Source organism: Pinus tabuliformis, chromosome 7 (genome assembly GCF_031772625.1).
Source record: "Pinus tabuliformis cultivar Carrire ecotype Pingquan chromosome 7, CPIR1, whole genome shotgun sequence".
Lineage (NCBI taxonomy): Eukaryota > Viridiplantae > Streptophyta > Pinopsida > Pinales > Pinaceae > Pinus > Pinus tabuliformis.
In genome coordinates this window covers 280,564,764-280,588,505 of record NC_142293.1, presented here as the reverse complement: position 1 = coordinate 280,588,505, position 23,742 = coordinate 280,564,764, and the positions used below count along the sequence as shown (strand labels likewise).

General features: G+C 38.7%; 1 protein-coding gene and 1 pseudogene across 1 annotated transcript in view; one reads left to right on the top strand and one right to left on the bottom strand.

Annotated features, from left to right (window-relative positions):
- Positions 1 to 897: 897 nt before the first annotated feature.
- LOC149246963 (uncharacterized) overlaps positions 898 to 23,742 on the bottom strand; it is a 200,736-nt gene continuing 177,891 nt past the window's right edge. The window contains exons 7-8 of the mRNA XM_089458067.1: positions 1,647 to 1,854; positions 898 to 1,316 (exon numbers count right to left, since the gene is read on the bottom strand). Coding sequence (XP_089314193.1) covers positions 1,093 to 1,316; positions 1,647 to 1,854 — 432 coding nt within the window. The 3' untranslated portion in view covers positions 898 to 1,092. The remainder of the gene's footprint in view (positions 1,317 to 1,646; positions 1,855 to 23,742) is intronic.
- Positions 19,081 to 20,467, top strand: LOC149246964 (transcription initiation factor TFIID subunit 6 pseudogene; annotated as a pseudogene).

Here is a 23,742-nt window from a genome sequence, read left to right as displayed (position 1 = left end):
AAAACTTCAGTATTTAGTATATAGTATATAGTAATATACTAGTATGTTTTGCTTTCAATTTAGATTCTAGAATGATGAATGATGAATTTAATTTTAAAATCAATGTAGATTGTAGAATGATGAATGATATGGATCAATGCATTTGAATATTTCATTATTGAATTTTTTTTATTGAATCTCATGGTATGGATGAATACTGATGAATAATGAGAATGTCATATGAATGATGTATGTATCAAAATGAATGATGAGGATGGATCAATGTATGTCATTATTTAATTCAATTATGAATTTAAATTTTATGTGGATCAAATTTCATTTTTCAATGTATTGATATCCATATTACTGTTAGTATATTTAATATTTATGCTTTCATTATTGAACAATGAATATGAACTTGAATTATATATATATACACCTCAACGTCCCCTCGCACCCCTGAGATTTCCCTAAAATTTGAGGGTACTCCCACACATCCCCATGTGCGTCTCCCGCACCGGAGGCTTCGTGGAACATTGGTAAATTATGATTGTAAATTGTCAAATATGGGAGAGATGGCATACACAACAGGTGAACATACATAAACTCTCATAGTGCTGGCCACAAAACTCCCACAGTTATAACTAGCTCAAGGCATTAACACCTCTTAAACGTTATTTATCAGCTGCAACCTAATGGGTGTATTTAACGTAAGACCCAATAATTACTTCATGATATAATTGAATATAACCTTCCGGATATGTCGTACAAGCATTTGAAAAGCACATACAATGGCTGTCACGTGCATACAACCATATTCATCATAAAGCATATATACGAAATGCTGTAATTCTGGTGACTGATAAACCACCACCAAACTAAAATTATTGTACGAGTCTTCCTAATTTATCCAGAAGGTGATAATCATGAAGGATGTCATGTTGAATGCATGAAAATACAAATTTTTCAATTCTCGTAAATGGTTACAAACCACTTACTATTGTCAAGTAATAAAGCTTATAAGAAAAATACTTTTGTGATTTTACATTGAAAAGCTAGATTACATATAGAAGATTAACTGGATAATAAATAGAACATTTAAATCAAATGCTTCTAAGACTTTTGTTGCACAAGCGATATGAACCAATCTTTGTTTCTTAAGCCTTCCAAGTCGGGATCCTCAACCAACTCAGAAGGAGAGATTGCATCTACATGCATCAAATGCCTCAATGCCCAAATAGAAGTGTTCTCTTGACCACATATTCCAGCAGCACATGCCATGTTGTACATTAAATCACATTGTTCTTCAAAACAGAGCTCCTGCTTGCCAATGGAATCTGCCAATCAAAATTGGATAAAAGAGTCAGCTTAGTTGTAGAAATCATGAATTTTACTTATTGAGTAAACAATGAAAGACAGTATTGTTATAATATTACTAAGTGTGCATCTCTGGTTCAATGTTGTAACTTATCATAATGTCTGCAGCAGTAAATAATAATCAGAATATCAACTAGGACACAGAGATGATCACAGAAAACTAGGTGAGACATGCAGCCGGAGTTCACGGATATTTCTATTTGGAGAAGTGAAACAGCTTATTGCAAATTGAAGAAAATATATCGTAAAACAACTCAAACACAATTCATTGCAATAAGGAAATTCACAACCTTCTAAAAGATTCACAGCTTTTGTATACCACTGCAAACTTTTCAATGAAGACTCTTTAGCCCTTTCTTCTTCCCCTGAACGGAGAGAATGTTTTGCTGCCGCGAGACATACTTCACCAAGGCCCATCAAAGCATCCAAATTGGTAGCATCAATTTGTAGAGCAGCACCATAGCCTTCTTTGATGGATTTCTCCAGTAAATTCAGCACCTGCTTGTCAGCAGAGAACAATCAAGGTCAAGATTCTAAAAGCATACTGCATAAAATAAGGTGAACAAAAATGACTTCAGAAATTAATGAACACAAACACATCACACATTGTAAAATTCCCCAAGTCTACGAGAGACAAGACAGAAAAAGAAACAATAACAGATAAATATCTCTCTTAGCCTCTTTCAGGGAACGGTAGGACTAATACGAGCATTGCTATCAATTATTGTTAATTATTTCCTACTTACAAATCCATCACAGAATCAGTTTGAGCTGTCACATGTTGATGTCAATGCATCTTCCTGTTGATAAAAATTTCGATATCCATTTGATTTCTTTAAGGAAAAAGCAGGAAAGGTAACCTTCTATCTAATCTATTCCCCTTGCTAAACTTGTCTGTCAAAATTATTGGTAAACTTCACTTTATGTAGCTCCTAAAGGAATTGTTTGTCACACAATTTGATATAATGGCACACTTTTTATCAATGTTCCACCAAGACACTGGGACTCCGGGACACGGGTGCAGGGAGAGGCACAGAGGGGGCATATAAGAGTACCCTCAAATTTTTAGGAAATTTAGCGGGGATAGGGAACATTGGGGTATAAAAAAAAATTTCTTTTTTAATATATATATATAATGAAAGCATACATACATTGATCCATACATAATTAAATTAAATAATGAAATACACTGATCCATATTCATCATTCTCATTGATACATACATCATTTATCCATAAGACCATGAGATTCAAAAATAAAATACATTGATCCATATTCATCATTCATTATTCACCATTCTAGAATCTACATTTATTTAAAAATTAAATTCATCATTCATCATTCTAGAATCTAATTAGCATCAAGCAAAATAGACTAGTAAATACTGAAATCTGAAGACTGGAATAGTAAATTGATATAACTCAAAACCCAAAAATAGTAAAGAGTGATGAGTCAGTCTAAGATCTATAGAGGGCTTGGTGCTCTTGATTGAGTATTAATTCAATACCAGTGTTTTTAAAACCGGAACCAGTGACCGGACCGGTCCACCTAATGAACTGGTTTACCGACTGGAACCGGTCTAATCGGGACTAGTTTCGTCTAAACGAACCGGTTTTAGAAAAATACATTAAATAATTAATTTTTAATGAAACAAAACTATTTTTAAGATTTAGAACCATGATTCCAAGCCAATAGAGACAAAATATGCAAAGTTTGCTCATTTATATACCATGTAAAGGTGAATATATCGAAATGGCACCGAGTGCAATACATATCATCGACAAAATAGCAAAATACATGAGCAATGAGGCTCTAAATGGCCTATAAAGTCCAAAAACAATGTTGCAAGCTATGAGGCCATTGACCTACTACAAGTCTATAGTGTACACATGATCAATCATCAAGTTCATCACCACTACTAGCCACGGGATCATCATCAAGAGCTACATAGACATCATCTGGTTCAGAGTCTGAGGATGCCTCAGCCTGATCTGCAACCTCAGTAGCAATGCCACCAATAACAATAGAAGTGGACCTAATGGAAGCATGAGTTTGTCGACCTGCACGACTAGTGCCTTCCATTGGTTCTTTCCCTTTCCTTGATGCCGCTACTGATCCTGGTTCTGATGCCGCCACAAAATCTGCTTCATCCCCCGCTAAAGCCATGTCGATATCAAAATCAGCCTCAAACACAGGATCTTTAGTCTCCTCCACCCATTCTAATGTTGGATTAATTTCGTCCAACACAATGGGATCTAGATCAGGTGCTTTGTTCATCATTTGGTTCCTCCTCAGTTGAAGGTTGTATTGCACGAAAACAAGATCATTTAACTGATTTTGTTCCTTAAAGGCTTGGAGAGAGTGTTTTTGGAGGGAAAGCACCCTTAATTTCCCTCTAAAACCCCTAAACTACCTTGGAAAAGCCACACTGTGGGTCCTCGGTGGGCATGGCAGGTAACCGGCTGGCTTAGGACCGGTTAGTTTCGGTTAGGACCAGTTTAGGACCAGTTAGGTCAAATTTTTCGCCATGCAGCCTATTAAACCCGATTTTTTCACCGGTTCCAACCGGTGGGCCTACTAACTGGCCGATTAGACCGGTTACCTAGGCTGGTTTTTAAAACTATGTTCAATACCCTCGTACATGACAAAATCCAATGGAAATATTGCAATCTCCTCAATCTTGAAATCCTGAAAAATTATTAAGTCTATTGGATTTTGAGTGAGATCTAAAATTCTACTTTCTCCATATGATAAAACCAATGAGGTTGAAACCACTCTCAAACACCCTAATTCATTTCATGGTAATGTTAAAAGTTTAAGTAAAAGGATGAAAATGAAAGATAAAGGAGAATGTCACTTTAACATACCATTAATTACATAGCATTAGTAAGGCCCCGGGGTTGAATATTAAGCTTACCCACTCATAAATCATTTTTTCAAGCAAAATTAAGGGGGACGCCTAGTCCTTTCTGAGGCAAGATGCCCACAAGCACCCATTTTGGGGAAATGCATCCACTATGTCTCCCCACGTCCCCCACATTGGGGAAACGTTTTCCACTACGTCCGTCTGCATCTCCCCAAATGGGGGACATGGAGAAATGTTTCCCCAGGCGTCACCCCATCCCAGGTATGTGTGAACCATGGGATACGTGCACCCCACCCTTGGGGATGTTCCCCATGGAATACTGCCTTTTATCCATTTCACCACTAGTATTTTTTAAATCTTCTATTGTCCTCACGAATACTAACATTTGGTTTAACTGTCAATCACAACCTAAACAAGATATGAAAAAATCACGATGAGACAAACTTGTAGACTTTTCCTCTAATATTCCAATATGGGGAAAATAAACTTGAAAAAGAGAAGATACCCAAATTGTCAAGAAGACATACAAAAGTAAGAATATCTAAATCCTACTCACCCTAGGGACTATAAAGATACTTGAGAAATGTTAATAGAAAAACATTTAAGATTCTAATAAACTTATTACTTAATGATTAACTTAAATCAAGCAAAAAATAGTTGATTTCCAATTAAAGGAAGTAATGTTGATTTATAAACATTTCAGGTTCTAATAAACTTTATTTAATTACCAGGATTCAGATACGGATACGGATCCGGATCCACTAGTTTTTTGAAAATCTAGGATCCGAATATGGCAAGGATACATCAAGTACAAAAAAAAATAAAAAATAAAAAAAAAAAAATATATATATATATATATATATATTAAATTTTAAAAACACTTTAGAGTTCAAAAAACAAATACTCCTTGAAACCATCAAACACTTTTAGAACTGAAACCATTAGATATATTATAAATATGAAGACTGAAACACTGAAATGATGTATCCTCCCTCATACAAAGTAACAAAAAGGATCATAATCTCATCAATGATAATAGTAAATACATTTACATATCCTCAAATGGATCTACATTATCTTCAGCATATTGCAACTCTACATCATGAATAGATGATGGGGGTACTGGAATGTAGGAACTTGCATCAGTAGGTTGGACTGGTGGTGGAACAATATCCTCAAGTAGGTTGAGGTGACTCATGGCATTCAATGTCAGGTTCAAGTCAAAGATCTCAGGCTCCACATCCCACATCCTACTCGGATCTTTTTTATACTCTGGTTCAACATGTGATAGAAGATGGAGGTTGGAATGAAGTTATGAACATACACAAGATTCTCCGCCTTTGTCGCTCCTAGCCTGTTTCTCTTCACTGAATGGATGAAGCCATATGTACTCCAATTCCTCTCAGCTGATAAGGAACTAGCAATGTGTGATAACAACCTTATGGCTAGAGTGGAGAGATGAATGTTATCCCCATCATGGAAATCCCACCAAGTAATAGGATCAAGATGCCCTCGATCATCCATAGCTACTGGATCTGAAAAGCTACCAGTAGATTGTACAAATCCTCCAAATTCTTGGTGTACTTCCATTGCAACTCCCATATCTCTATAAATTTTCCTCAAAGTTGTCTTGTATCCTTGTACCACTTTAAAATCCCTGTTTGGCGTCGTTCTACTAGGTAAAGACAAATTTTTGGAATTATAACTTTTAGGGTGCAATGCATAGGCCAAAAGGTGTAATGGTGTGGTCATTTTGTTCCACCTTTTTGTAACTATGTCCTTCACTTCATAATAGAATGTTTCAAAAGGGTCATTTTCACTTGCCCTGATAATTTCCCTTATCCTCTCCAACATACTATCAATGTTTTCATAAACTTCCCCCAAGCAAGGTGTATATGTGTCAAATGCCCTAATCAAGGTCAAGATTGGTTCAGTATGTTGGAATTTCTAAGTCTATCCATTAGAAATTTAATTTGTATTCTTCTGGTTTATTTCTTCTACTTGTTAAATTCGAACAAGTTATTTAAAACATATAAATAATGAAATAAACACAATACAGTTTCAACATCTACAGATCAACAGCTGAAACAGAACAAACACACAAGTGACACCGTTATTTTTGGACAAACGTCCGCGGAAAAACCCAATGCGGGAAAACCAGTGCACCTATTCTGAGGATTTATTATTATGCAGTATTTCCTTGAGTACAATTGGGTGCCAAAATGGCTCACCTGACAGAAAAAAAAACCAGCATTAATACCTCTATTCGAAAATAGGTATTCAGAAAACCTATCCCACGAAACCCTCTCCGACAACTCTGAAGCACTGTGTCAACCTCCTGCTGCTCTACATCAGCCTGAGAACCCTTTGCGTCAACCCTCTGAGGCACTGCGCAGCCTATGGAACCCTCTACGTCACTCCCACTACCTTCTGCATGGATGACGCAAGCCCTCTGGCCTTCGCGTTGTCTCTGTTGGGCTCTGCGTGGCCTGCTCTAGCTGCTGTTTCTCACTCTCTACCTCTACGTTGGTCTCTCAGTACTATCTCTACCTTTGCGCTGGTCTCTCGGCACTATCTCTGCCTCTCTGTCCAGTACTCACTGCCCCTCGTTGTTGATCACTTATTCGACTTTGCTTAGCAACCCCGCTCTAGCAAATAGAATGACTAATCACTCTGGTGTATTCTCCAACTGACCCTCAAGCCTCTTCTTATACTTTTCTTGTTGGTCCTTCAACATCCGAGATTAAATCTCTAATCAATGGCTAAGATTAGATTTGGGTTGATCCATGACTTTTCGAACCTTCTAACCCAGTTTTATATTAATATCCATTAATATTTTATTTTTCCTAAGTTTAGACTTAGGAACTCCATTAAAAATATTATTTATTTTAATATCTCTCGAACCTAGTACAATCTGTCCAAACCATTTCTGGGTCTTGGAGATCTCATGTGCTTTAGCCTCTCCACCAATTTTCATGGCTAGAGCACATATGATGCTACCCCAAATCAACACTCCCTCTTAGCATGGATTGTGCTCTAGTAATACTCCTCATTGAGAATTACTCTGATTATATGGCACTGGTACCTGTGTTGATGCTAGGTGTCCCCGCCCAACATCCTCTGCACTGCTACCCATGGCCCTTCCATTGCCACTGCTACATGCATATGGCAACTCCCTCTGCATCTATGTTGTTGCTGGTCCTTTCTCCCAACACTGCATCTGCAATGCAACCCCCTCTCATCATGTTGCATCGTGCTATTGCATACTGCTACTACACTGCAACCCCCTCTCATCATATTGCATCGTGCTATTGCATACTGCTACTGCACTGCAACTCAATTACTAAGAAGTAACTGATCCACCCAACTACTGACATCCCTGTCAAGCTAGAAACGCTCTCGATGTTGAAGCTCTCTCTGCCGCTAACAAGTGCTCCCTCTACTGACCTCTGTGTTGTTGCAACAACTCCCTACATCTCGCACCGTTGCACACCTCTTTGTGCCATCCTGCACTGTTGCAACACTCTTCGTGCCTCTCGCATTGTTGCAGCCTGCTAGCCTCGTGCTGCCTGGGGACTCCTGCACTGTAGCACTCTCTGCCACTTCATCCACATTTGTCTCTACCGACATCCGCCAGTCCTGCTACTCTCTCTTCGAGGCTCCCGTAGCAAGGTATAATCCAAGAGATTGGGTACCTCAAGGATCCTGCCCCTCATCGCCTATAATCTTCCTGACTACAACTCGATGTCTGCCTACCTCTTCTCTAGAGGTACATGAGCACTCATGGCACAATTGTCATCCTCCTCGACCTCCTTTTCCGCCTTCACTAGGCTTGCCTTAGAGCCAGACACCTCTCCGTTGTTCTTCTTCCTCAGACACTGGTTCGCATAATGACCCAGTGCCCCACAATTGAAGCACTCGACCTTGGAGAGGTCCTTTTTCTTCCTCTTCTCCTGCTTTCCCGCAAATGCTAGAGTTGCATCCTCTTCCTCTTCTTGATCCGGACTCCTTTGCTGCTACTTCCCGTCTTGCTCAACTTCCTGATCTCCACTTGGCGAAGAGCCACCCACAATTCTTCCCAATCTGGAAGATCCACCCTGCCCACTATGCTCTATACAAATGTCTCCCAGTCCTCGGAGACTACGTTAAGTGCGGTCCTCACCAACATCTCCTCATCCAGCGTGGCCCCTATGGAAGTTAGTTGGTCTCGGATCTCCTTCAATCGACCGAGGAAGTGATCTATCTGTTTCCCCCTTCTGCATCTAGTATGACCGCAGTTGATTCTCAAGTAACATCTTCCTCTGCACGGAGGTATGCTTGTACAATTTTTTCAAGGTGTCCCACATTTCCTTTGCCGTCTCCTTCTCGGCAATATGTTGGAGCACATGATCCTTGACTCCATCAAAGATGATACATTTCGCTTTGGCCATTGCGTCCTTGTACTTCCCATTATCAATCGAGTCAACTGGGATCGCCATTGTTCTCAAGGTGAAGGCCTTGATGCGATGTCTATCTAGAATGGACAGGATCCTGGCCTTCCAGACCACAAAGTTGGACGCCCCATCCAACCTGTCCTGATCCCTTAGCCCGTTCATGGCCATCTCTCTGCTCTTCTGTAGACTCCTTCGAGTCTCTCTACTTCCCTCCGGAAGTTCTTTCTTCAATCCCTATTGAGTCTCTCTACTTCCCGCTTGGAAGTTCTCTTTTGGACTCCCTCTGAGTCTCGATTTCCCTTCTGGAAATCCTCCTGCCAAGCATCAAGTTGCACCTCTCTGATCTTCTGTGCACCTGCAACACTAATCTGGATTCCTTGGCTAGAAATCCGCCTTAGTAGCAACTCCCTCTACCTTGGTTGCTTGATTAAGGAGGCCCAGAAAGTCAACTTCATCCAATGTTGAGAGAAAGAAAAGAAAAGTGACCTTCAAGCATTTATACTTCAAAGCAAATGATGCAAGCTTCTCGAGATAAAAATAAATATCTAGGACATTTCATTCATATAACATTGGCCCATACATTAAATAAGCTAAAACATGCTCAATTCCACATTTTGACAATGCAACAACTAGCTAATCTTAGCAGTATGCAACAACAAGAATAATAGCATCAAAATTTACTTACAACATTATAGAGTATATCCAACCAACATTTTGTTTGCTCAATAAATCTCCAGGACGAGAAATAGCCCAAATCCATACATCAAAATTCATCCATCTCCAAAACTATCCACCAAGGAAAAAGTGCAAAAATTCTCTATGATTGGAGAGATCCCAAGTCAAATGATGATACAAATGAATGTATCTAACATCAATATATAGCCTTCTAAGGAGTTCGAATTACCCTATGGGCCCCTAATGATAAAATAATGTGCAAATAATAACCCCTATTCGTGACAAGCCCACCATACTAGCTAGTAATATAAAAAACAAGCCTCACAAGGGGCCAAATAATGATGTATGCATATCATAGGACCCTCCAACGGCTCAATAACATCCTAAAGTGCCATATTGAGGAATAAATTCCTCGAAATATTATGGACAAGGGGGTGGCCCCTTGTTCTCAAAGTAGTAAACCTATGGTGCTCTCAATGGGTCTGAGGACACATCAATGACCCCATGGGTCTCCATATGAATCGGAGAAGTCTATAGATCCTCTGCAATGGTCCAAGTGGTAGAATGAATACTGCCATGACATCGTACAAGTGTCAGGACACCTTCCAAGAGTGTGGAGCTCATGTGGGGGCCAACTCGACATAATGTACCATTCATGTCACCATCGTCCCAAAAGTGGATCGTTGGTAGTCTCTGAACATCCAAGAAGATCTGTGGAGTGTTCTCTGCTATTGTGGAGGTCCATGGCTCTCTATGCACACCCTACATGTGCCAATGTGGACCTCTGGGGATCAGGATCCCATATAGGGAAGTCAAACCCAAGTGGAAACCACCTACAATCCTGCATAAGATCCAATGCATCCCCTAGGCTTCCAGTACAATCAATGCTTAGAATGATCGAGTAAGGGAGCTTACAAACCATGGATAACAAAGTGGGAACTTCATAATAGCATGCCCTTCCGTAGTGGGCTTTGGCATGCGCTAGTGTCTCCAAACTCCAAAGGGGGTTAGCCAAGTACCTTATTAGGTGGTTTCAACCCTTAGAGCGGATAGTATGTCCAAGGTACACCCTTCTAATGAGAGTGGCAAGTTACAAATAGGTGAGATGGAATAGGGAAGATAGGGGCAGCCCTGGGCCACATAATGGGGCATATGGGTAGCTAGATAAGGGGAAGCCCACAACCGGGTATATAATGTATAGGAGGGAGCAGTCGTGGTACATGAGGTGCCTCAAACTTGATTTTCCCACCCTTATTTATATGCCTTTTGCCTTTTATGAAATTTCTTTAATTAATTGCTTGGGGCTCAAAGAACAAGAGCATGATGTGTATAATATAGCAGTGATTACCCCTTTTGAGGTAGGGCGGTTCATTTCCCTCCAAGGGTTGGGAGAATCATGGGTTCCTGAATGATAGATGAGGCCCATCTAGGGCCTATGGAACTAGGGTGATGGCCATGGATGGGGTAGAGCTCATGTGTCGGCTTTTGCCCATGTGCTAATTATTTTTGTCTCAGCCATCTTTTACATTTTGTTGTACAATTTCCTATTAAATGTGGCTAATTATGCTTTTTCTTATTTTTTTAATTGCTTCAACCTCCAAGGCATCATTCTAGGCCTGACCCAAGGTGGGGACAATGGGATAGGGAGGCTAGTCCTTTGTGGACCCAGAATTGGAATGTGGGCCCAGGTGGGAGAAATGATAAATGAGGGTATAGTGAGCGGAAAGGTAGTATACGTGGGTAAAGGAGCGGGACCACACACCCAAAGTCGAGGTTTCCCAAGTAGTACCACCGTAGAAACCAGTGGCCAATAAAGGAGATCCCACGGGACTAAGATCCAAGGGTAACAACCAAAAGAGATCAAGGAGACAAGAGTACAAACTAAGCCCACTCTTCCTGCCAAATTCCCCCATCAATCCATACCCAGAGGTATCCATGTTAAGTAAACTCAATACTCAATTATGAAATGACACGACATACCTTTAGATTTGGGAGGCCCACCTTCAAATCTACGATCAATACAGGTGGGTGAGGAACCACATGGCTAGGTGGCAGAGAAAAGGAACAATGAGCTAGTAGGAGACATCAAGGGGTCATTGGCTGTCGGCTGAGGCTCATCATGGGAAAAGTTTCTCCTAGGGATATCACCCACAAGGTGGTGGGTAACATGACCCATGCCTTTCTGCATCTTCTCAATGGAGGCGATCCTTTTCCCTTGATGATGATCTCGAAATAGAGCATTTATCCATGTTAGCTACAACCATATGACATGACTCTAGTTTATCACGCGTTCATACCTCATTCTTCTTTTAGGTCATCTTCCTTTAGCAGCTTCCTAGATTGAAAGAACTTCAATCCCTTGACCTGCTTATACTTTCATGAATTCCTCCAAGTAGGAATTCTTGATGAAACACTTTCTCCCTTTTGATTGGTGAACTTGCCGATGTAGATTCCAATAGAGGATCTTAAGTATCCTCATCAAGCAGAGGTTTCCTCTTAACTCATGTATGATGAGCTTTGTACCAAATGACTTTTTCTTTTTCTCTTTTCCCATAAGTACTACTTATGCTTCTAATGAGGTTACCAAGAGCTATATCTTTCCATAGACTTAATTCAGTTATCATTCATGCTTCCCTATGATGATGTCACGAGCTCTTGCTTCTATGACGCCATGATGCATCCTATCATGCTCTTCTAATGATCCCTATCATGATAGTTATACTTTGCAATAGTAAAAGAAACTTGAAAAGAACTAGGTGAGGAAGACTATCTCAATCATAATAGAGATCTTTTACTTCGTCTTTCTTAGACTTCTTCTCTTCAACTTCCTCTACTTCTTCGATGGCATGGGCTTCTTCTCTTCCTCTTTTGTTATTGTCCTTCTTGATCCTAGGACAATCGTTCCTGTAATGCCCATATTCTTGACATCCATAGCATTGAATCTTAGCCATGTTCTTTTTCTGAGGACCAAACTTTCCAAATTTTACCTTACTTTTTGTCATTGTAGCATATGCTTGATTTTGCTCACCTAATCCCACATCAGATTTTGCCTTTAGCCTAAATTCTTCAATCTTGCATAGTGACCATAGATCCTGGATGGAGTAGCTTCTTTCTTCCCATAAATACTAGAAGTAAAGTTACCCCACTCCTCCAGTAGTGCATTTAGTACTATTGTAGTCATTTCTCTATCAAACATGACTTCTCCCAAATCTTGAAGTTGATCCCCAATTTCAGATATCCTCATAAAGTATGAGGCTATTCCTTCTTCTTTTGACATCTTCAGCTTGTAGAGTTCTTGCCTTAATGACATAACTTCTCCTGCAATGCTTACGGAATACAACTCTACCAATTTGTCATATATTTCTTTTGAAGTTTCGAGTTTTGATATATATGGAATGAGGGGATCCTTGATGGATTCTATGAGAATCCTTTGAGCCCTTACTTCCCCCTTCATAAACTTTGCAAGTGCTTGAGTATCTTCTTTCATTGGTTTGGTGATAGATCCTTTGACATGATCCATGACCTCATTTTCAATGAGATTTAGATGTCCTTTTATTCCATGCAAGATAGTTTGAAGCCCAAACCAAATTGTTGCTCTCCTTGCAAAATACATTTTGACAAATTCAGATGTGGACATAAATATACTTACTTGTTAAAATGCTTCTTCCACTTGTTGCTTCCTTGAATTTGATGATGATGTAGATAAAAAGAGAAGAAACATGTCGATAGTTTTCTTCAAGAGTGATCCTTCACAAAGAGAGAGACCACTTTAGATCTTTGATGATGATGTCCTTGATGATGACTCCTTGATGATGTGTTGATGCTTCTTGGATGATCTTCTTCAAGGATAAGGATTTTTCTTTTGAGATGAAATCTTTGCTTCAACGAGAGGGAGATTGCCTTGGAACCTTTTGAAGATGATGACAACATCCTTTGATCTTGTTTCCGTTGAATGAATAGACTTCAAGTTACCTTGAATTGTAGATCTCTTCAACTTGATGAGGGTCATGGTGGTCTTTTGATGATGACTAGAGGATCCCATGACTTTTGTTGGTGTAGACTTCTTCTTCGATGTAGGGTATTGATACTTCTTTGTAGATCTTGACTTCAACATGATTTCCTTAAATTCTCCTTGATGTCTTTCTCGAGATTTAAACCTTCAGTGTCCCTTGATAAGATGCCCCTCCTTGACTTTTGTCACCTTAGCTCTGATACCATGATGAGAAATCTAGGGCATAACAATTAGGTAATTTCTCTTCTTTTGATAACTACTTGCAAATGCTTTTTACTTCTTTAGTTTAGGATGTTCACTTTCCTTAGATTATTATAGTGTTCTTCTTCATCAAATAGCTACCAATGCATAAACAATAAAGAGACAAGGAACACAGAATGTAGGCGATCAGCTAGGGCCAAAACCTCTCCCACTTGAGAGGAAAACCCAAATGAATTCTTCTTCTTATAGAGATTCCAATTGATGAATACCAAGACCAAGACCCTTGACCTAATGACCTCTCTAAGACCAAGGCACAAGGCTTCCTTCTTCAACTTCCTCTTCCTTGAGTCAATGGTAGTCAAACTTCTTCCTTCTAACACTACTTCAGCTAACCTTCAGATTTCGGTCCTTGACTTAGATCTGCACTTTTCGGTCCTTCTTTAGAAGCCCTAGATTCAGTACTTAAGAGATTTTGACCTTCAACCTTCTTCGCTTGAGATGGAGACTATCCTTCCTCAAATCGGCTTAAGGATTCACTTGATCTTTTCCCAAAACTTCCTTCTCACAATAACTAAAATACCTCGGCCCTTTTTGCAATAGACAGCCCTGAAATCTCGCATGTGTGGAGGAGTTTAGCCCTAAAACAGATCAGAAAATAACTCGGTTAACTTCCTGTCTCCTTTGCTTGGTGATGAGGCTTCTCTTCTAAGTTCTTTGCACTTTCATACCTTTCTTACTTCAAACCTTTTTCGAAAATTTTGAGTTCCAAATGGAGGCCGAGTTGCTTATTTATAGTGGTTTGCCCATGAGAAATAAGTCGACTTGCTAGTTTCCTAGGCCGCCATGTCATTTGGAGTAGCTTCATTATTTCATTTAAGGCCGACTTGATGGAGATGCTTGAGCTTGGTCTTGGAGGGTCTCTTTGACTCTTTCAATGACTCACATATATTTGTGACATGCCCAAAAAGGGTCTTCCATATATGACATTGACTCAATAGACTTTTATGACTTGATGAAAAAACCTAAAGGCTCACCATGGGAACCTTAACTAAAATAAAATTCCTTGATCATAAATACCGTGATTCAAGTATTACAAAAAAATATATATATATTTCTTCTTTACATCAATTACATAAAATCATATTAACACGTCATTATGAAGACCGAACCTAGTTACACTTTTCAACATCAGGTTCATACCTCATGACCCAGAAGTGAAGAGGAGCTGACTTGAAGAGACTTTGTAGGGAACGATTTTTGGCACATTTTTTAAGGATTGTTGGCTTATTTTGGAAGGATTTTTGGCACACTTTTCGTAGATTTCATTCCTAGTTTGGGGCTTGTTGAGGCCGACTTTTGTTGATAAGGAGGGCAAGTTGAAGGATCATTTGTTGAGGGAAGTTTTGTTCTTAAGAAGGTCGTGTGCTTGTGTGAAGGACAAAGTAGCAACTGCCATGAGGGCAAACTTTCTTTGACTAACATTGACTCTTGTACAAGCTTTGGTGCTGATAAATCAAGGAGTTGGAGCTAATAAATTTGAATGTACTCTTTATATATATATATATATATATATATATATATATATATATATATATATATATTAAGAAAAGCATTATGTGGTTTCCACATAAAAATCTTTGTGTTCTATATATTTATGTCCATTTCTTATACCTGTGGATGCATTTACAAGTTTTTGAAGTTAAAAATTGTTAATATTGATTCACCCTCCCTCTCAATATTGTTGAATATTCCAACACCAGTGACAATGATGAATCCAATGAGCAAGAATGTCATCATATAAGGAAAGCTAATTTGGTGTTAAGCATGCACAATCAAAGCATGAAAACAGCCCCGAGGGTTAGCACAATTGGTCGAGTCGCCATAGTTCCACTTCTATTAAGAGGTCACGGGTCCAAATTCCCTCAAAACTCTTGAGGTTAGGCTTCATGTTTGAGCTGGCAGGAAGTGATCCATTCAGGTGGATCTGCTTGGAAAAATATTCCATGGACATAGCAAGTCACCAATCTCTGAGGACCATAAACCACAGCGGTAAATTAAAAAAAAACAAAAACAAAAAAATCAAAAGCATCAAAAAGCAATCTAACTACATCACATAAGAAACCTAAATTGGGTGCCATTTCTAGCATGTTTGTGTCAATTTTTGGGCTAGATTGTTCTTTGTTGTAGATAATTGCAATTTTAAACTTTTCAGCATTCACATTACATTCACCCCATAACATCATATCATCATTACCATCTATGTAGAGAGAACAATAACATCAACAATGCAACTTAACAATACAATAGAAGAAAAGCATACAAAATAGAGACACCAACATTTAGGTTAGAGACTAGGGAAAAACCCCACAATGGGGAAAACCAAACCAAATTCTTCTTTTTAGATATTCATCAAATGTTAAACTGAGATACAATGTACAAATATCATGAGACATAAGTCTTCAATCATCAATCACATTAGGCCACCTAGGGCCAATCTTAGATCATACAAGATGGAAGTTGCAAGACAATCAAGGAGGCCTTCAGACTGCCTTCAAATCTCTCTAAGTAGCATAAATATTTGTCTTCAAGAAGAGCACAAGTAACGCTACCTTACATTACACTATCATAAGCCATGTATCACTGCCATATTGTCAATGTCATACATCACCATACATTGCATTGTCATAAAGGTACTGCCACACAATACTGCCATAGAGCATACTGCCACACATCACTGATGATATACCTCATTGTTGTAATGTTCCCAAGTAATTAATCGCTTAAGGGACGAACTAGCCTATCCATCCCCGTAGGCTATAGTCCTCCATAAAGGGGATAAAAACCCAAAATATCCATTGTTGAGCAAGTTTTGGGGCAATTGGGCGAAAAAAACCCAAATCAAGGGTTTTGAGTAAAGGTCACTCAATATTTTAAGAAGATGAAACCCCTCTAGAAAAGTTATAAATAAAGAAGGATTGAGTTCATTTTGGAGCATCAATTGAGGATCAATTTGTCTTTGTTTTTCTTGAGCCTGAGGCTCTGAGAGTTTTAAGACCCCATTTCTCTTGTCAATTTCGGTGGTGAAAGATTCCACCCTAGTTTACATTTCTTCCATTTTTTTCTCTCTGTCTTGGTAGAGGAATTCTATTGAAGAAGTAAATTTCTATTGTTTGTTCTGTTTTGGGCACAGGGACATCAATAAAGGTCATCGAATTTTTTGTGAAAAACGATTTTAGTTCTCGGCACAGGAATACCCTTTGGAAGACACCGCAGCCTCTATTTTATGATATAGTCTTGTCACAGAAATTACAGTTGAGGGATAGCAGAATTCTATTAGCTTGGTGTTGTGTTCCTGTAAAAGAATCTCAACTTCGAAAGGCAGCAGATTTATCCAACCGTTCATAGAACAATTATTGGGAAGGTAGCGAAATTTCGTAATTGATTTAGCGAAAATTCTTGAAGGAGGACCATGCCCGTGTGAGTTCCATCCATAGCAAGTCACTCTATACATTTGTGAAGTTGAATCTCTCCTGTGGCCAACCAACTCCAAGTATGCGACATGAGTAACTAAGGTAGGAACCTTGAGACGTCTGAAACGAACGGGTAAATTGTCAGAATACTCCAGTGCAAAGAGAATTTCGTGACAGGGCATAACGTTACTTGAGCAAATCGCAGATTCCGGAACAAGATCCATTAAACTATGGTTAAGCGGGAGTATTTAATAAAATTTGAAGTTATCGCATTATTCTGGCTAAAGTCGAGCAAGTGAAGTATGTGTCCTTGTAAGCAGTTGCAGTGTCGTGCTCAAACAATGTCAGGTCGAAGCTTCAACAGTGACGAGTAGAGGGTTTCAGATTTTTTTTAGTGACAATCCATAATTATGTGTGGTTTTTCATCACTTCCAGCTAGTGTGTCGAACATAAATTCAGTTAAAATAATTTAACATTCCCAATTGAGTTCGGTTGATATTTGGACATAGTGTCACATTAGAACATGGGACCATGATATTATATGGCATGAACTACTTTGTATCAATTATTATTTGGTATAATTTGGAATTATTGGAATTAAATTATGAGATTTTATTTTGTCAAGTTATGGCATGGTTGTTTGCAAAGAATTGAGGTATTGAGTTATTGAGTGGCATAGTATATATTTAATAAAATCATTCATGCGATTAGACTTTGTGACTAAAAAAAAAGCTGCCTGCTTTTTCGGGAGCGTTTAGCCTTTTTTGCAAAAAAAAATTGCAGTAATGTTCCAAATGCAATTTTTTTTCAAAGAAACAAATCAGTTTTGAGTGGGGCAGCTTAATGATCAAGCCTATGGCCCTAGTATTGATATGTGATTCATGGTAATGTTAAATTCTTAAAGTAAAAGGAATCTTCATATTCATCATTTTACTTAAATTTTTAACATTACCATGAAATGACTTGAGATATTTGAGAGTGGTTCCAACCTCATTAGATTTCATATAGAGAAAGTAGAATTTTAGATTTCATTCAAAATCCAGCAGACTTATCAGTTTTTTTGGATTTCAAGATTGGGGGATTTCAATGTTTCCATTGAATTTTGTCATGTATTAGCGTATGGAACTCGTATTTAATCAAGAGCACCAATCCCTCTATGTACCTTGATGTTAGTGACATTGGTTTTCGAACTCCTCTATCATGACCCTCCTAAAAATGTATGCATCACTCAAACAAAATCTTGACTTGACATGCTATGCTTTTTCTATCTTCTGTTAATGCTTAGAGGGGGATATTAATGACAAAGATCCCTATACAGATACAGAGGTAATGACAAAGATACCTCTGGATATTAATGCTTAGAGGGTGATATTAATGACAAAGACCCTGATTTTCCAACAAGACTAAAAAATTAGACATTTCTTGTGGTGGCAAGAGGCCCAAGCATAAGCAATAGATAATAGATTTACTTGTCTTTTCTAGTTTCTAGTAGTTTTTATAACTATTGACTCTTTCATATTTATTATGATATTTTTTTAAACAATATATGACAATTTAAGTTTGAAGTTGGCAAGTATAACTCATTAGTAATGAATTATGAATATGATGCTTCATGAAAGTTGAAAGTTGTTTCATTCCATTTCATTTTATAACATTTCAGTTCATGTTAGATATTATTTGTTGTAATGGTTACACTTAGCTTACAAGTACAACTTTGGTGATCAATGATGATAAATGTTATATATTGAATTTTGAAAGCTTGAAACTTTAAGATTGATGACTCATGAGACTCAATATGTTGTATGTTACTATGTTACTAACTTGTGGACATGGTTGATGAAGATTATAACTTCTAGATGATTGTTGTTATATGGTTCAATCTATGTTTTTTTATGCTTTTTATATCTAATTCATCATTCTACATGTGTTTGTTGACATATATGTATCAAAATATAAAAAATATATATATTATATTTAAAAAACGCTCTGGGATTAGCTCCCAAACTGGGAGCTTCTGAAAATGTCACTCCCGCACCCGTTTTCATTCCCGCTCCCAAGTAACACTGCATGCGACGCTCAAAACGAACTACATTTACTACTGAGGACGTGAATACGCTTGGACTTAAAAATGTGGAGACAGTTTATGGCTTTGCTTCGGGAGATCCCTTGAGATTTAAGAGAGCAGTGGGGCATACAGATTTGTTCTACATTAATGATAAGGATTTGGAATTCAAAGATGTTACTGAAACACCATTACCAAGAGCTCCTTTGGACACTGCAATTGTTGCTCATTGGCTAGCTATTGAAGGAGTTCAACCTGCTATACCTGAAAACCCTACTCCTGAAGCACTTGGAGTTCCCTCAGAGAACAAAAAGACTGAACAAAGCAAGGATGATGGGCTTCTTGTTGATGTAAAACTCCCTGTCAAACATGTATTGTCAAGAGAACTTCAGCTGTACTTTGAGAAAATATGTGAATTGATTATTACGGGATCTGATTCTAGACTATTCAAGGAAGCATTAGTTAGTCTGTCAACAGATACAGGGCTTCATCCTTTAGTTCCTTACTTCACTTTATTCATTTCAAATGAGGTAACCAAGAGTCTGGAAGATTATTCTCTTCTTTTTGCGTTGAGGCGTGTGGTGCAGAGTCTTTTACAAAACTCAAACATACACATTGAACCTTATTTACATCAGTTGATGCCCTCGGTGATTACTTGTCTTGTTTCCAAGCGTTTAGGGAAAGAACCATCTGAAGATCACTGGGGACTTAGAAATTTCACTGCAGAACTTGTTGCATTTATATGTAGAAGATATGGCCATGTATACCACAATCTCCAGTCACGGGTGACAAAGACTCTTTTTCGTGCGTTTCTTGATCCAAAGAAAGTGATGACCCAACACTATGGTGTTGTTCAAGGCCTAGCAGCTTTGGGCCCTAGCGTGGTGCGCTTGCTTATATTGCCAAATTTGGAGCCTTATCTACAACTCTTAGAATCAGAAATGTTCTTCAAGAGTCAAGAGAATGCATGCTGCAGGTAGATGCATATTCAAAGGCCTAAGATTGTTTCCAGGTCTTCTATCTTCCCCTACATGGGCTACCCCAAGGATCACTGCAAAAGTGGTTACAGCATTGCATCCTGCCAAAGATACTGCTTCTCCTGGAAAGTTGTCGAGCCCCTTAAGTAAGCGCAAGCTTGTTGCAGATTGTTCTTCACAACAGACCTGGAAAAAACCTGTGATTGATGGCTCTATTGGCAGCCTGTCATCTGAACCTTTGCCTGATTCTGTAAAAGCAACAACTGAAGGCCGAGTTATTGATAGCCAAGGAGAACTTTCTCTTGGGAAGGTTGCAGGACAGAACTCAGAAGACAACATAACAAGAGTCAGCAGCAAGCAGAAGGGAAGGATGAACAAGAGAGCAAGGCCTGGGAGTTCTCTAGCTGAGGCATAGAAAGAAGAAGTTAATATAGGGAACAAAATGGGCAGCAGCAGGGATTGTCATTACTTGAGGACAAGCAATGTCGGGAAAGGGGGACTGTGATGTTCCCAAGTAATTAATCGCTTAAGGGACGAACTAGCCTATCCATCCCAGTAGGGCTATAGTCCTCCATAAAGGCGAAAAAAACACAAAATACCCATTGTTGGGCAATTTTTGGGGCAACTTGGCGAAAAACCCAAACCTGGGGTTTTGAGTAAGGGTCACTCAATCTTTTAAGAAGATGAAACCCCTCTAGAAAAGCTAAAAGCTATAAATAAAGAAGGCTTTAGTTCATTTTGGAGCATCAATTCAAGATCAGTTTGTCTTTGTTTTTCTTGGGCCTGGGGCTCTGAGGGTTTTAAGACCCCATTTTTCTTGTCAATTTCGGTGGTGAAAGATTCCACCTTAGTTGACATTTCTTCCATTTTTTTTCTCTTTGTCTTGGTAGAGGAATTCTATTGAGGAAGCAAGTTTTTATTGTTTATTTTGCTCTGGGCACAGGGACATCAATAAAGGTCAGCGAATTTTCTGTGAAAAACGATTTTGATTCTCGGCACAGGAATACCCTCTGGAAAACATTGAAGCCTCTGTTTTAAGATATCGTTCTGGCACAGAAATTACAGTTGAGGGATAGCAGAATTCTGTTAGCTTGGTGTTGTGTTCCTGTACAGGAATCTCAGCCTAGAAAGGCAGCACACTTATCCAACCATTCATAGAACGATTATTGGGAAGGCAGTGAATCTTTCATAATTGATTTAGCGAAAATTCTTGAAGGAGGGCCACGCATGTGTGAGTTCCATCCATAGCAAGTCTCTCTATACTTCTGTGACAGTCGAAGCTCTCCTGTGCCAACCAATTCCAAGTACGTGGCACGAGTAACTAAGGCAGGAACCCCGAGACGTCTGAAGCAAATGGGTAAATTGTCAGAATACTCCAGTGCGAAGAGAATTCCCGTGACAGGTCCTAACGTTACCTGAGAAAATCGTGGATTCCAGAACAGGATCCATTAAATTGTGGTTAAGTGGGAGTATTTAATCAAATTTGAAGTTATCGCATTATTCTAAGTTCTAACTGAAGCTGAGCAAGTGAAGTGTGTGTCCCTGTAAGCAGTTGCAGTGTTGCGCTCAAACCATGCCAGGTTGAAGCTTCAGGGGTGACGAGTAGAGGGTTTAAGAATTTTTTTTAGTGACAGATCTGCAATTACGTGTGGTTTTCATCACTTCAAGCTAGTGCGTCGAACATAAATCGGGTTAGAAAAATTTAACATTCCCAATTGAGTTCCGTTGATATTTGGATGTAGCGTCACATTAGTATGTGGGACCATGATATTATATGGCATGAACTACTTTGTATGGAATTATTATTTGGTATAATTTAGAATTATTGGAATTAAATTATGAGATTTTGTTAGTTATGGCAGGGCTGTTTGTAAAGAATTGAGCTATTGAGTTATTGAGTGGCATAGTATTGATTTAATAAATCATTCATGCGATTAGACTTTGTGACTATATAGGAGGAGGAAAATTAATTGCTACAGAAAACTCTAGGGTAGAAATTACCCTAGAATACTACAACTGTTATCAAGTACAGCCACACATCTTTATCATAGAAGCACTGCCACACAACTTAGTCATCATTGCCATTAGAACAATTACTATTGTCATCAAAAGTATTGTACACATACTATTATCAATGTCATCAAGATTACTTTTATCACTGTCATCAAGAGTACTCAAGGTCACTCTACCATATATCATTATAACGACCCTACTGTCATGAGGTTTTCCATAAACACAAGTTTCACTGCCAACATATATAACTGCCATAACCAAAGGTAACTTGTCAATAAGCATAAGCTAATCACTGTCATGGGAATCTCTACCATAGATCTTATCCTTTGTCATTATCAGTGCTATGGTTGCAATCATCATAGCCATATAACACTGACAAGAGAATAAATAACATTGCCAAGTATCAAGTCCATTCATCATTATCAACAGAACAATTGTTACTGCATTATGTCACTGTCCATAATCACTGTAATAAGTATCAAACACTAATATCCCAAGCATTATAAGAACCATTTAGAGAGCCACAAATAATCATAGATAGATCGTAGACATTGCAAGGTATATATGTGAGCCATAAAGAGTGCAGACCACAGAGAAAAATGCAAGCCGTAGAGAGCATGGGCCACAGAGAAAATGTGTGCCATAGAGAATGCGAGCCACCACAGAAAATGCGAGCCATAGAGATAAATGTGAGCCATGAGAATATCAACGAGCTGCCCAGAATTCCAATACAAGCTGCCATAGAACGAGTTTCCATAGGGATATCAAATCCATAGTCCAAGACACCTTAGATAGAATGATCTTTCTAGCCTCAGATGTGATCGCACTGCCTTGATGAGATATAACCAATTCATATTTATAGTCTTCTATGGAGATCTGAATAGGTGCCTTGGTGGATCAAGTTGACTTAAGAATTTGGAAGAAAACATACTTAAATTCAAATTTGCTCGTAATATATTTTTCCCTAATGATTGCTTGCTCAATTTTGTGCCGCATGATAATGGGAAGAGTTTCAAACACATCGATAATAATAATATTTTTCTTTAACCAAATTGAATTCTTCCTTGGGGCAAGATGGGCTTCTTTTGGGGTAGCTGGGTTTCTCATGGGAAATTCATCCCAAAGCTGCCCCAAATTTCTACACTCCCTCTCAGCTAGCGAGGAATTTACAGCAGCACCATGTGTCTGATCTTGAATGTACATGCCTCAACATAGGAGAAGTGTTAATTTTAGTTATGTTCTATGCTAGAGCAATTTATTTAAATTTTCACAGTTAGCAATCACACCAGCATTAAGATAAACTGCAGATAGAACATAAATATAAAACGCAGAAGACAAGCCAAGACAAGAGGACACAAGATATGGCATGAGCCAGGGACAAACCCCACAATGTGTGGGGAAACCCTTTGATCAAATCTTCTTTTATCTTCAAAGTTTAACAGAGAAAGAAAGAGAGAGTACATTTACAATAGAAGTCAACACTTTGACTTATCTAGATCTAGCATAGATCATTTCGTATAACGATGAGATCAGTTGAAGACATTCTGCTTCCACTGATTCTCAAGGTGACTCCTTCACCTATCATCGTGCTGCATCTCGTCCATTTGCTGCACCTTACTGTGTAGCACCATCATGCTGCTCATGATCTCATACATCACACTGCCCATACATCATGCT